This window comes from Protopterus annectens, chromosome 17.part0 (assembly GCF_019279795.1).
Source record: "Protopterus annectens isolate FY-2018-M chromosome 17.part0, PAN1.0, whole genome shotgun sequence".
Taxonomy (NCBI): domain Eukaryota; kingdom Metazoa; phylum Chordata; order Ceratodontiformes; family Protopteridae; genus Protopterus; species Protopterus annectens.
In genome coordinates this window covers 831,817,625-831,833,397 of record NC_056751.1, presented here as the reverse complement: position 1 = coordinate 831,833,397, position 15,773 = coordinate 831,817,625, and the positions used below count along the sequence as shown (strand labels likewise).

The 15,773-nt window shown below is 40.2% G+C and overlaps 1 protein-coding gene across 1 annotated transcript in view; it reads right to left on the bottom strand.

Moving 5' to 3' along the window:
• PIDD1 (p53-induced death domain protein 1) overlaps positions 1-15,451 on the bottom strand; it is a 1,004,177-nt gene extending 988,726 nt beyond the window's left edge. The window contains exon 1 of the mRNA XM_044059769.1: positions 15,117-15,451. Within this exon, the coding sequence (XP_043915704.1) occupies positions 15,117-15,363 (247 nt within the window). The 5' untranslated portion in view covers positions 15,364-15,451. The remainder of the gene's footprint in view (positions 1-15,116) is intronic.
• Between the last annotated feature and the right edge of the window lie 322 nt (positions 15,452-15,773).

The window sequence follows — 15,773 nt, the reverse complement described above, 5'->3', positions numbered from 1 at the left end:
ATGCATAGTGCACTTCCAAATCTCTACAGCAGTTAAAGGAACTATACAATATAAGCAGAAAAGTGAAAGGCTGTGTGTTACAAGGGACAGTCACAGCAAAGAGAGAGGCTATACATGGTTCACAGGGTGTTATTAGGCTAACAACCACTAGGACTCTTACAAGCCTAGCCATGCACCTCAAACTTTTTGGGTCCCTGAGTATCAAGGGTGTCTACACAGCGGGGTGTTAGTAAGAAGGTAACTTAGGATTTATAAGTGAGGGGTGTTAGTTACAATAACACCACACACACACACACACACACACACACACACACACACACACACACACACACACACACACACACACACACACTTTAAATCATGAACTGTGTCCCCAGCTCCTGGATCAGTCTTGTTTTTTTAAATAAAGAAAGCTGTGCCAGAGAAAAGGGATATCAGAAAAACAGAAAGTGTGTGCATTGACCCGTACGTGTATATGTCCAGTTGTCTGCAAATGTCCATGAATGAATGTATGCCAGTGTTTGCAAATGCATGTATGTGACTGCACACGAATACATGCCTGTATGTGGATGTGCTTGAATGCATGTGTATATCTGAGTGTGTGCGTGTTAGTGTATGAGTAAGTGTATATGTGTATATGCAAGTGTGACTGCATATATGTATATGACTATGCGTAGTACATCTGTATATGTGAATGAGTGAGTGCCTGTATGCGAGTATGTGAGAGTACATGTGAGCATGCATGAGTGTGTAGCGAGTTCTGAATCGGACTCCTACATAAGGAGGTTGTTCCAGCGAACATTTTATCGCATGCCTCTCAACTGTACAGATTTTTGGTATGTTCTCCTTTTGACAAGGAGGGTAAAACAGTTTTTCAGTTTGGGGAAAAGTATTTGCTGCTACAACTTTGTTTATAATTTTGAGCTGTCAGGCTCATATGTTGAAGTTTATTTTGACTAACTGTGAAAATATGAGGAATGTTTTATCTGCAGTTCCTCCCTGTGAGGAAAAAATCTGATTTGTGTGGTTTGGTTTCTTTTAATTTTTAGGTTACTAGTCATTTAATGTAAGTTTATAACTATAAATACTACATCCAGTAAGGCTGCCACAGGTACTGTGCTGAGGAAGTTTGCCTGGCTTTATTCTCCGAACCTTCTAGAAAGATGTAAAAATGAGCTTTTAAATTCACCTTTGGATAGAGATTTTGGTTCCGCTGCTGCAAAGGTCATCAAAAATGTGATGAAAGGATTAAGCTGATATACAGGGAATCTTTCAGATTTTTTTTATCCTTCCCTTTTTAAATTCTCCAAAGGTTATTTTGCTTCATTGTCCAACTGCGTCAAGAAGCAAAACAAAATAAACAGTTCCAGCAATATGCTGGTAAGCAGACATTTTAAAAACCAAGGCAGGGAGGTTCCCTGAAAGAAAGCAGGAACCTCACACCCCATAACAAAGAACAGTCAAAAAAGTCAAAATGTGTATCCTTGTCCCACCTCCCTCTCTGGAGGTCTCTTATCCCTTCCAGAAAGTCAGATTCGCCATTTCTCTCTCTTTGTGACCAGGTTGTTTCAGACAAACAGGTTCTGACACTGACTCAGTGGGAAGAGATTCCTCCTTTGCAGGGAATTATTCCACATCCCCAGACCAAACCCCTCTGTTCCCTCCTGTTCTACAGCACATGCTTTAATCGGGGGGTAACAAAAACAGTTTCTTTTTCCCAGTGGGGAAGAGATTTTTCATTCAAGAATGTTTCTGATGCAAAAAAAAAAAAAGAAAATGCCTGGAGATCAGCTAAGGACCTTTTCTTAAACCAGTTTGTGGCACTGCCCAAGTTCAAAATCCTTTCAGAACACAATCTCTTCCCCCTTCAAACCCATTTGAGATTTTTGGTAACCTTAGATTTAAAAGATGCTTATCATCACATTCCTTACAGTAGCCTACCTCTTATTGATATTTTATTACTGTCTTCTGAATTGCAAATTGAGTTTCTGCTGTAACAATGTTAATATTTGTTTTTAACCTTTAAAATGGCTTTTCCCATAGAAACAGTCAATCGGAATTCAGCCATTATTTGTGCATAATGTAGAACTCCTCTGAATCCTGTCATACATACGGTAATGCCATATATAGGTTCATAGGTAGGTACCAGGCTATGTGTCCAAGGGCATTTATAAGCCTAGCCAGAATGTGTTGGCTTTTGTCTCCCTTTTAGATTAGTTTCCTGAGCCTCTGCCCAGCAGGGCCATTGAAGTGATCCCAGGGTTAAATTTACGATTTCCCATCCACTCGTCAAGATTTTTCTTGAAGAGAGTCAGTGAGGGGCTTTGCCCAACATAGATTGGGATTCTATTCCAGAGCGAGGGAGGTCTCTGGGACAGGAATCTATCCCTCCAGCATGTCCTATTTATTGCTGTGCTGAGGTTTAAATCCCTAGAGCATGTGGCTCTAACAGATTTGGTTTTCTTGAGGTGGAGGATGTCCATTAATTCCAAGTTAGACATGGCTTTGTACGTCAGGCAAAGATCACCTCTGAGTAGGCGATAAGCAAACGAGTAGAGCTGGAGTTTCTTTAGTCGAGCTGCATAGGGCATCTGTTTGAGGCCCACGATCCTCTTGGTGAGGTACTTCTGTGGTCTTTCCAGCTGTTGCAGGTGTCGAGTAAGGTACATCCCAAATGGGGCATTGTACTCTATTATGGGCCTGATGAGCAATGAGTAGAGGGGCACAATGACCTCTCTTGCTCTAGATGTGAACCCTTTTGTGATTAGGTGGGCTACATAGAAGGATTTTCTAACCACTCTGGCAATGTGATTATCAAAGGAGAGGTTGCTATCTACTTGGGTCCCCAGATCCCTAATTACATCTTCCGTACTTAGTGGATTACCACCTATGTGATAGTTCGTGGGCACTTTGTTTTTCCCAAAGGGGATGACTATGCACTTTTTGGCATTTAGCTTGAGGCCATGGTTCTGACACCAGGTATTCGTCTCTGTGAGACCCTTCTGGAGGATGTCTGTGTCAGCCGGAGAGTCGATTATGGCCCCCAGTTTGCAATCATCTGCGAACTTGGTCAGCCATAGTCCTCCCGTGCTTGCCTGTACCTCAGAGAAGTATATACCGAACAGGAGGGGTCCCAGGACTGAGCCCTGTGGGATGCCACTTGTAACCAGTTTAGAGTCGGGCATGGCACCCACAACTCTGACCATGTGAGTTCTATCCATGAGCCAGTTGGCAACCCATCTCGTGACATAGGGGTTAATGTTCAAGCTGGTAAGCTTATCTATAATGCCAGAGTGGGGAATGGTGTCGAAGGCCTTTGCGAGGTCCAGGTAGGCTGTGTGGACTACCTTTCATTCATCTATGGCCTAGGTAACTGTTTCAAAGAAGTCAACTAGGTTTAGGAGGCAAGATCTGCCTTTAACAAAGCAAAATTCGGTAGGGTCCAGTGTCTGGAGGTTCTCAATGTCTCTGTTAATGAGTTCCATGATGATGCGCTCCATAGCTTTGCAGACCAGGCTAGTCAGGCTTATAGGGCGATAGTTCCCAGGATCCGCTGTGGCACCACCTTTGTGGAGCGGGATAACTGTTGCTGTATGCCACTCTTTGGGTACATAGCCTGTGGTAAGGCTGAGTTTGAACAGTGAATTTAGGTGAGGGTTTAGTTCATTTTGGAGCTCATGTAAGACGCAGCCTGGGATACCATCCGGTCTCATTGATGCTGTGTTTTTGGCTTTGGAAAGGGTTGTTTTCACCTGTGTGTCTGTGATGTCTGGGGCTCTACATTCTTCTGGGATGGACACAGGCCCTTTTGGGGGTGGGGGGGGGTAAAGTTTGCACTGAACCTGTCAGCCAGGATGTTGACAATGTCAGTTGGTTCAGTGTATTTTTTGCCATTTTGCACTAGCTCAGAGCAGATCTGAGAGTTGCCACCTAGATTCTTGACATAGCTAAAGAAGGCTTTGTGATTATCTTTAGAGTCTTTGGCAATTTTTCTTTCAAAGCTGGCCTTGGATGATTTTATGAGGGATCGTAGTTTCTTGCTAATACTGATCAGGGATGCCTTCCCTTTTTGGGATTTTGCTCTATCATGTAATAGTTTCCTCCTTCTGTTGTATAGCTTATTTATGGCCGGGGTCCACCAGACTGGTCTCCTCTCTTTGGAGGAGTGAGTCTTGGTTTTACTTGGGATGGCTCAATCCATGCATTCCTGTAGGTGCTCATAGAATGCATTTGTAAAGGATTCTGCGGTTTGGGCAGCATTATCCTTTAGCAAGGGGGGCTTTTAGACTTTCCATCTCGGTCTTGAGAAGTGTGAAGTTTGCTTTTGAAAAGTTTTTCACAGTGGTTTCCTTGACTGGGGGTCGGGATGTGGATGTCCAGTGTGATAAGTTTATGGTCTGATCTTACCAGTGACGGCTTTACCTCTGGTGTGGAACATTGATCCCCCATGTTGGTGATGATCAGGTCCAATATGCTGTCACCTCTTCTGGGAGTGGTGACCAGTTGTTCCAGGGCATTTGAGTTTATAAACTCTAGGAAGCATTGGGCAAAGGAGTTAGTACTTGAGTAGTTTTCCGAGTCAATGTTTGGGTAGTTGAAATCACCCAATATCATGGTGTTTGGTAGGACCTTCATATTTTCCAATGTTCTAAGGAATATATGTAAAGATCTTATCAGAACAAAGGTCAAAGTTTTATGTAGATGATCTGTTGTAATTACTTGGTTCTTAGTAATTTCCTTTCTATACTTTTACCTCTGTATCTTTTACAACTGTATGTTGCACTTTTACTATACTTGCATTCCTTGGAGCTTTTCTACCCAGGCCTCCACTGAAAAAGGACCTGTGTCCAGTCGGACTTTCCCAGTAAACAAATGTAAAATAAAATAAAATAAACAATAATAAATTAAGCTTTCAGATGTTTCTTAAGGTTTTATGTATTTGGATCACATATTCCATTCTCTGCCTTACCCTTTGGGCTATCCACTGCCCTAAGAGTGTTCACAAAGTGTCTAGCTCCAGATATATCACATTGCAGACTACATGGTATGCACATTTTTTCCATATTTAGATGTCTTGCTCATCTATGCAGACTCTTTTTCAAAGTGTCAGGAATCACTCTCTTTGGTGAAAGATCTCATATTCAGACTGGGATTCCAAGGGAACCTCAGTACAAAGAGCTTCACTTCCACAGGAAAAAAAAGTATCCGCATTTAGATCTATTCCAGGGTTTTTCTCCCAATCCCTCTGGTGTTACACAAACAGCCTCTATGAACTGAGGGTTAGCAATATCTTCTGTGACTGTTGGGATCCCCTTAATAGGCAAGGGAAGGAATACATCATGATTTAGAGTCTCATGGTGTCTATGATTCTCATGATACCTCCGGCAACATTCCACATGAGAAAGATACAATGGTACCTGAAGTCTCTTTGGTCCCAGCACCAAGCACCCATTACATTTTCAGATTCAAGTTCTCGGATGTGTGAGATGAGAAATCACTTGGTGAAGACATCAAGTACCCTAAAACCAGGTCTCCCCCCCCTCCCCTGCTCCAAAACAGTCAGTTACCACAATTACCTTGCATTTTACTAGGGGGATAAAAGTGCAATGCATCTGGGACAACAAGCACATAAATGTAAAGGAGGCCAACAAAGACAGACACAAGCACATAAATGTAAAGGAGGCCAACAAAGACAGACACAAGCACATAAATGTAAAGCAGAAGTTTGCCCGTATCGAAGCACTCAGTTCATTAAATCACCTTTGGTCCCTAGGACCACTTCAAGTTGTTACAGATAATACCATAGTGATGTGGTTGTGGTACATAAAAAATGAGGAAGAACCAGGTCTTTGCAGACTAGATATGTTATCATGGGATACAGCTTTACAGCAGAATCTCACTCTACTTCCTGCATTCTGCCAGAACAAAATTGTATGGCAGACAAGCTGGGCATGACAAAGTCAGACCTTCATGAATGGAAACTAAATTGGGGGTCTTCCAAGATCTGATCCATCTGTGGGGAGTTCCTCAAGAAGGCCTTTCAGCTGGTAAAATTCTGCTCCAAGACTTCATGTAAAAAGGCCTGGAAGACAGATGTGTTTTACTTTCATTGGACAAGAATATTTCTGTATGCTTTTCTACCCTTTCTGATATTCAAGGTAATTCTGAAGATTCAGAAGGAATCCCCCAAGATCGCTGTGGTGACTCCCTTCTGGCCCAGGCAACAGTATTTATCCCTTCTTACATGTGTTTATCCTTCTTACAGTACAGCATGTAAACCTGGATGAGTATACTGAAACAACAGTGGGGAATATCACTAAATGTGTACAGGACCTGACCACCTTGAAGGACATAACTATAAGGGCAAACCAAAAACCATGGCTCACTAGCGAAGTCTATGAGTTACTGAAAGCATGTAATGCTGTCTTCAAGTCTGGAGATAAAGATACCCTGAAAGTTGCCATGGAGAACCTGAACAAGGGAGTAAGAGCAGCAAAATGTGCTCAAGGGCTAAAAATACAATAACTCTTCACAGATCAAAAGGACCCTAGGCAGCTGTAGAAGGGTATCCGGGTCTATATCATATGAGCGAATCGCACAAATTGCGAATGCTCATATCGAGCACACTGGCTTCGAACTTCCTATTATGGGGGGGGTGCCCCCCGCAAAATATATATTTCAGCTCCGAGATCGCACTACAGTGAGGAAAGGGCAAATATCCCATTCTTCACTGTACCGCAATCTCAGAGAAAGCACTTCGAGGTCCAGTTCGTTCGATATTATGAGCATTCGCAATTTGTGTGATTCGCTCATATGATATAGACCCAGGGTATCCAGTGCATTACTGATTACAAACCTTCCATCAACGCAATGTATAGATAAATACAGACTTTCTAAACAAACTTAACACCTTCTTCAGCAGATTTGAGGAGACAAACATCTCACTAAAGAAACTACCCATGGACAGGGATGCCACACCACTATGTCTCAGCCTGAAACAAGTATGAAAGAACCTAAGAAAAGTCCAGCCAGGTAAGGCAGCACGTCCTGACATGATTCTGGGTCATCTACTCAAGGACTGTGCAGATCAACTGCCACCTGTCTTCACTGACATCTTCAACACATCTCTCAGACAGGCTAATGTGCCAAGATGATGCAAGTCTGCCATCATCATTCCTCTGCCAAAGAAGTCATCCCCAGTCAGATTAAATTACTACAGACCCATCGCACTCACACTGGTGGTGATGAAATGCTTTGAAAGGATGGTCAAAGAGCATATATCAGCTTGTCTGCCTGCATATTTTGATCCTTTACAATTTGCATACAGACCAAATTGCTCCACTGCGGACACTATATCCCTGGCACTACATCACACCTTGAACCATCTTGAAGACAAAAATTGCTACGTACGTATGATGTTCATAGACTTCAGGTCAGCCTTCAATGTTATAATACTGCAGCAGCTGTTGTCCAAGCTAAGTCAATTAGACATAAAAAATACACTTTGTAACTGGATCCTCGACTTTCTGACAGACAGACTACAAACCATTTGAGTTGGCAAGAACCACTCACTATGCATCACCCTGAACACAGGGGTCCCACAAGGTTGCGTACTAAGTACACTTCTCTTCACAATACTGACCCATGACTGCTCTGCAAAACATCAGACAATCCACATCAAGTTTGCCGACAATACCATTGTGCTCGGCCTCAGAAATGACGACAAGGGGGCATACAGAGAGGAAGTGAACCAACTCACCTGATGGTGCAGACAACAACCTAGCACTAAATGTTGACAAAACCAAAGAAATCATTGTTGACTTCAGGAGGAAGCAAGGGTCCCACGCACACATCACCATCAGTGGTATAGCAGTGAAAAGGGTAAAAAGCACCAAATTCCTAAGGGTACACATCTCAGATGACTTAATCTGGACAACAAAACCTCCAGCCCTGTAAAAAGACCCCAACAATGTCTCCACTTCCCCTCCCACATACTCATGACCTTCTACAGGGCAACAATCAAAAGCATACTGACTAATAGCATCACAGTCTGGTATGGAAACTGCTCATTGCATTAGAAAAGGTTGTAAAACAGGCCAGGAAAATCAAAGGATCAAACCCCCAGTCCTTACAGGACCTTTACTCTTGCAGATGCTATGGCAGGGTCATGAAACTGATAAGGGACAAGTATGTCTTCAGGGAAAGGATACAGAAGCATCAGGTGTAGAACATCAAGATTCAGGAATAGTTTCTTTCCACAAGTGATCAGACTGTTGAACAACTAACCTTGATAATGTCAACACTCCCTCGGTTCGTGAGAATGCCCTAAGTGTAATACGATTGTCTTTACTGATGTAGAATTAAATTATTCTATTTATCTAAGTTATGCAATCTGAACTAAAATTATTACTTGCACAAGTACGGGAACTGTGAATTATGCTATGCTGCTATTCTATCTTAAAAATGGTAGTGGGCAAGTTATTTGTGTGTGTATTTATATCTGTACTCTCTAGAATTTCTTCTGTTATAAGCTTCCTGCACCCTTTTGTGAAAAATGTTTTTCAATACACACGAGCCTGAAGCAACGAAACTTCATCCAGTGATACACTGCATTTGTTGATCTGAATGACAAAGTTTACTTTGACTTGACTTTGACTTCACTTTGGAATTGGCCAGGGTCAATTAACCCAATTTTCCTCACAGACTGGATCTAGTCACACAAGAACAGAGACAAAAGAGGTAACTGGCAGCATTTTTTTTTGGATTGTAATGAGTTGGCAGACTTCAAAAATTCCCTGCAGACTACTCTATCAGAAATAAAGAATGAGCAAACTGGTGCAACTAAGGAAATGATTTTTTTGATCTGTGATACAGAATCTGAATTGCCTAGATATAGCAAGGCCTTGCTGGGTCTAATTATGGTGGCTGCCAAAAAAGCAGTTACTAAAAAATGGAAATCAAAGTCTAAACCAACTGTACTACAAGCAGTAAACATAGTAACAGAGATAAAACAACTGGAAGTGGGAGCTTTAGAAAAGGGTAGGAGCAAATTATATGAAAAAAAATAGGAATGATGGTAAAAATACATGCAGGAAAATGTTTTGAAGGAGGAATGAGGTTTAAGGGAAGGCGGGAATTGAATGGACTTTTTAATGCTTGACTGATAATGGCTGGATATAGTATAAGTGATGCATAATGCAATTGAAAATGTCAATATGGTTTGTTTTCATTTATATAAACATATGGTTATTAAATTATCACTTATGACATAGGCAAAGATGTTTCTTGTTTAAAAAAATAAAATAAAAAGAACAGGACCATTTTATACATCCCAACCACAAACAACTTTGACTGACTGCCTAGATCTTAGGGTCTTAGTACCTTTTCAGGCATCTGTTTACTGAGAATGTGCAAGAGATACTAATGGGGGCAAGAAACCACTCTACAAGAAAATCATAGATTAGCAAATGAAAAAATGTTTTCTAGTTGATGCCAAAAATGTAACCTGAACCCATTCAGAGAAGTGCTTCACTTGTTTTACAGTATTTGTGTGAGTTGCTTTTCTATTTGCCTGTCTTATTCCTCTATCAAGGTTCATTTGTTTGCCATTTCAGCATATCTGCCCATGGATCCCCATTTTTCAAGGCTTTTCCATGTCAACATATTTTTACAGGGGAGTTTTACATAAGACCTCCAAGAAAACCAGTGGCTTCTCCTTGGGACATTAATTTTCTATTAGAGAAGCTAACACTAACTCCATTTGAACCAGCTGATCTGGCTGACTCGAGATTAAGATGGAAAGGAGATTTACTCCTTGCTCTGACCTCTGCAAGAAGAATATCTGAGTTATAAGCTCTTATGGCAGGTCAACCGTATTTCATTTTCCACAGGACCGGGTTTCCTTGAGAAGTAATCCTTCTTTTATACTTAAAGTGACATTCAAATTTACTTAAAGCCAAACTATCCACATCCCTGTGTTATTCCGAGCTCCAACATGAGGGAGAAAGGATACTTCATACCATGGATGTCCACAGATAGTTCAGGTACTATCTTGGCATTGCAAAAGTTTTCAAAACTTCCACTCAGTTGTTCATTTCTTCTTAAGATAAGGAGAAGGAACAATCTGTGTCAAAGCAGACTTATTTCTAAATGGGTATTTCAGGCTATTACCTTTTGTTATTCCCACCGCTAAAAAACAATTTCAGGCAGGGTCAATTCATATTCTATCATGCCTTAGTTTCATCTATGGCTTTTTTGGGAAGGGTTGAATTACAGAAGTATTCTAGAAGCAGCAACTTGGTCCTCTGCACATACTTTACACAGCACAACAAGCCAGATTCCCTCTCGAGGTCTAGACCATGTTCTGCTAGGATCATTCTCCAGGGGTTCCTGGACCCTTCTTCTACCTCCCAGTTCTTCTAAGGTATGGTAATCTATCCATACAGCTTACATACAGCTTAGGCTATCACAGCAATGATCAATATGAAGAAAACAGTACAGCTGTGTAAATACATTTACCATGGCAGTAGATGTTTGAATGATCACTGCAGCAGTAGCCACTCCCTCTATCCCCCATTCTTTGGTGTGTGTTTTTTTCCTCAGTGTGTAGGCATTTTTTTTTCCATTTGTTATTCCCAGCAATGTCTTCTCAGGGCTCAGTCTTTCTGTCTCAGTCGGCATGAAAGCTCTGAAGGTCTTGGGGCCCAAACCAGTCGTTTTAGCCAGCTCAGCTCAAGCCAATGTTTTAGGCGAGTGGAAGGTGCTCTTAAGCTTTGCAGGATATAAAATTTATAGCTTAGGCTACTGCAACAGGGATCATTCGAACATCTACTTTTATAGTAAATTTACATACACAACTGTACTTTTCTAGAACCCAAAATGATTACATGCACATTTGCATTTTATTTCAATATTATCTTCTACAGTTGAACTGAAAACTCATAACACAGATTTAAGTAGCAATGTCTGTGGCTATGCCTGTGTGTGTGTTCTTTTAATCAAACTCAGAAACCAGCATTTAATGTCCCCAACACTCTAGGATATACCAAACGAAACAGAAGCATTGACTCTGGTTTTAGTCTATTTCTGACTATAGTGCTGACAGCTCAGTGTATAATTTTTATTCTGACAGCTCAGTGTATAATTTTTATTCTGAATTTGGAAATGCCCGACCTATATTTACTATAGCCACTTTCACAATATTGAGTATACATTAGGCTGTCTGGACTATGGTCAGAAACAGACTGAAACCACAGAGTCCAGGCCATACAGCAATTACAATTATTGTTCATCACTATGCAGTTTATGTGTTGCAATGCCCAAATAACACACAGACACCAGAATTTAACACTGCCTGTTTTATTTACTCATTCTGGTTTTTAGCACACAGGCAGTCTTTTTGAGTGGTATATTCAAAGGCCAGGCATTCAGATGAAAGTACATGTCCCATTCACACTTGGAATGGGGTGTTGACATACAGTAGTTTCATTTATGATTTTACTATGAAATTTATGTGGAACTATTCTTAATGCAACAACAGTTGGCTGTATATGCAGCTATTCAACACATATCATATTTGTACATCTTTTATCATAGTTAACAGTAAAAGAAAAAAGTAAAAAAATGCCCTTTTCAGGTCACTACATGCACCTCTGGACCTCCCCCCAACCTTTAGCATCTTCCGGCACCTCTGCTCTTATTAAGCAATTTTCCTACTGCAGCTACTCAACACATACTGATAAAATGGTTATACTCTAATCCCCCATAAAAGATTTACATTTCATAAATGTTTATGTGCTTTTCATTTTTAGAAACTGTTGTATCAGCTTACTAATGAATTAAAATTAATGACTTTTAGAAATTAACTTCAAGAACTTTAAGTACTCTGTTACATCTGTTGCTTTGATTTTTAAATGTTTGAAATTCTTCCACTTAGACCTCCACTGAAAATGAGCTTCAACTCCACCAAACAAGGCTATACCTTATAAATATGTACATTCTTTTATTTCATTTGATTTAATTCATTTGTTAACCAGATAAGTGAACTGCTCCCTCACCAATTCTTTTCAGCCATGGTTCAAATCACAAGGGTAATAATGTAAATACAACAACTAAATATATATATACGGATTAATTTAGAGTAGCCAATCAACCAGAATGTGTTGGGGTGGTGCAAAGAACCGGACTATCCAGAGAAAATTCATACAAACATGTGAAGAATGTGCTGACTCCACATAGACTATGACAGGAGGTCAAGACTGAACCCCAGACTCTAATTGTGAGGCAGAGATCTTAACCTCTGAGCCATTGTGTTCTGGGATAAAAAAAAAAAAGGACCTCAGCCATACATTATACATGAATGAATAACAGACCAGCCCTACAATACGGTAACAAAATGCAGTTGTCAGTAACACCAATGATTTGCAATTTCTGAGAAGTGTACCATGTAAGAAACTTTTACTGGTTCAAAATGACAGAGGACTCCAATCTATGACCATAATGAGGTCACTTTTAGACTTTGAAGTTCTAGTACACTTTATAACAGTGTATTTTTAGAAACAGTAAATACACCACAAAAACACTGCCTACTGCAAAGGTATTTAAGCCCTGCATTACATTTTTTGCAGCTACATGCACGAGCGAGCGAACACACACACACACACACACACACACACACACACACACACACACACACACACACACACACACACACACACACACATCCTGAGATGGGATGGCACCCCATTCAGGATGTCTTACGATCACTGACTGCTGGAATATATTCTGGCTCCCTCATGAGCCTGAACTCCCTCATGAGCCTGAAATGGATCAAACAAGTAACAGGAAAATTAATGAATGAATGAATGCTTAGAATTACTATGGTGCTGTAAGTTACATGCCATACTGCAAAGATCCTGTGTATATATTTTTAAGACTCTGTCCTGCCTCCAGCTTTGTGTGTGTGTGCATTTCAGCTTTTACCTTTGTGATTACACTCACATTACATTACTTTTATATTTTTAATTTTGCATTTAAATGTAAAATTGCTATGCAACCATTAACACCCAACAGTTCAGACAGGTGGGGCTTCTTTACTTCTGAGGAGTCACTGTTAAACTGGAGCATCACTTATCCCTTATGAAGATTATCCCTTATAATGCACTGCTGTTTTATGACTGGAACATGAATGAAATTGGTGTGGCATATAAATCCCAGCCTTCTGAATTTCAGGTCTGCTAATCCATGCAGACGGCTACATGAGATGTCTGTTTTAAAAAACTTACTCTGCATCCCCTCCCCCAGAAAAAAAAAAAGAGAGACAACAGTGACACACAACATTGCATACATATACCATTGGGGGGGCACTGATAAAGGAAAAACGTGAGGCTGAATATTTACAGAACTCAATTAATTATTTAGACCACAGGTTTTGCAGTTTTTAAAAAATGAAAGTATATGATATAAAGAATCAGGGGTAGCTTTGCAAACTGTAATGACTGAAAAAATGTAACAAAAAAGAAACACAGGCTCAGGCAAAAAAGCAATCTTTATAGACACTAAACCTCATCTAAGCTTAGAACCTTCTGAAATTATCAAAATTCAAAAGCTCAGTAAAAATGTTTGCAAAGTTGAGCTACATACCTGTATTCATTTTCCCTTTAGTTTCTGACTTATTATCCATTCGATAAAAGCAGCCACTGAAAAAACTTTGTGTCGACTAAGAATAGAGCAGCACAGTATTTAAGGAATTTGTTTTCACTGAAATAATGATGAGGGCTTCAGCTTTCCATATCAAACACATCAGTGTACACATTACACGTAGGTATTACGCATCTTTGCTATTAATGGAAACATGGTTGAAATTAATATAAAATTATCATCTTACAGTGCCTGGCATGAATTTTAATCCAAAACAGCACAGTCTTTGGAACCCGGGTAAGTCTTTGTTCTCTTCTAATTGTGGCTCATACCATAACCCTCTGGTTAAACTTTCCAAGGCTTTAGTTCCCAGAGTGACTTAACTTCAGTATCTTTCAGCACAGTTTTACATTCATACCTGTCAGCTCCTCTTTGCTTCAGCTTCCTTTCTGGACTCTCATACTAGTTCTGACCCGCACAGCTTTTTGCAAGTCATGTGTAAATGACCTGCTACATACGCTCGGTCTCTCTCAACAAGTGTGACAGCTCTGTTTTCCAGACCGCTTCCCTTGCAATCTTCCTTTATGTCCTTTTATATCGTTAGCAGCATAATTAGGTGTACCACCATTAGGATACACCAAATATATACATACTGATAGAAGTCAGTCACATCTCGTATCCCATCTACACAACGGCTGAACTTCACTCAGCAATGCCAGCAACGTAGATTTGGGAACTTAGTTCAGTGGCTAGCAAAATGAGAACTCAAGTGCCTTAATGGCTGCTCTCCTGCAGAAGAAAGGATTTGGATGGTATCTGCACTGCAAATAAGTTTAAATAAAGCTATAACTTAGCAGAAGAAAAGATGTGGTCACATCCCAGGATCAAAGCAGTCTGGCACCATGGCATTAGTAGATAACTCAATTTCAAAATAAATGTGAAAAACATTCTCTTAAAAGGCTTGCATGACACACTGCAGAGATCCTAAACACACGAACTGATCCACACTCTTATGTTTCCCTGAGCATCTTATAAAATGCCTTGCAACTCTCTATCTTTGGAGAAAGAAGTCCCTGCCAAGTAGATAGGGATAAGAGACCCAGGTGTTATACAATAGTTAATATATGGGTGAATGCTCAAGGAAAACCCAAGAGAGAAGAAAAACACATCAAATCAAAAATAGCAATTAACAAGTGCAGAAAAAAAACTGATGACTCTTGCAGTATGAAGATAAGTAAATCCATTCTCTAGGAAAAAAGTTGTTATAATACAGAGACAAAAAATATGCATGTGTGTATATGTGTCTGCATTTTGAGGAAGGAAATTTTTATACAGCACACACTTGACCTATTCCGAAATTAAAATAAGATCTCCAGTCAAAAGAAAATCATCTGGCAATGTATACGTACTACAACTGATAAACTGCTGCATAGGGAACAAAAGGAATTCAATAATTAACTTTAAGCAGCGCAGCTTACCTTTTAGTACGACTGACTTCAAACTTTGCAGTGCTGGAACAAGGGTTACTGCAGAAAAGATGTCTTCTTCATTACAGTTCAGTCTTAGAAACTCCACCTGCAGCAGGTCTTTTTGCCATTTCTTAATCAGCCCAGTGAAAAGGCTGCAGCCCTGTGGGTACACATCTAGATTGAGACGGTTGCCTGCCATGAAGGTGTCAGTAGCAGAACCTGTGTCAGGTTCTCCAACCAGCAGTTGCTCTGCCATCTTCTACCATCTCTGCACTGCTGTGACATCATATGCATGTTCTAACTTGCCCAATAGATGAGTTTATACAAGCCGTGCTGCTACACAGTGTACCCTGCATAAAAAAAATTAAATTAAAAAAAAAGCATATCGACACTGATCAAAGTAGCAAAGCAAATTCAGTCTAAAAGGCAATATGACTAAATGTACCCAAAACAAACATAGATATCTATAATACATAGATATCTATAATGTTTTCACTATTCACAAAAATAATGCCTGCTCCATTACTACAAACTATTTGTGACAGCATTTTTTTTTTAATTTTTTTTTTGAGGGGGGGCTAAAATCATTTTAACCTGGTCTGGAAATCAACTTTCATCTGTTACAGGGAAATATTTTCAGTCCTGCAGCAACATCCCCCATGCTGA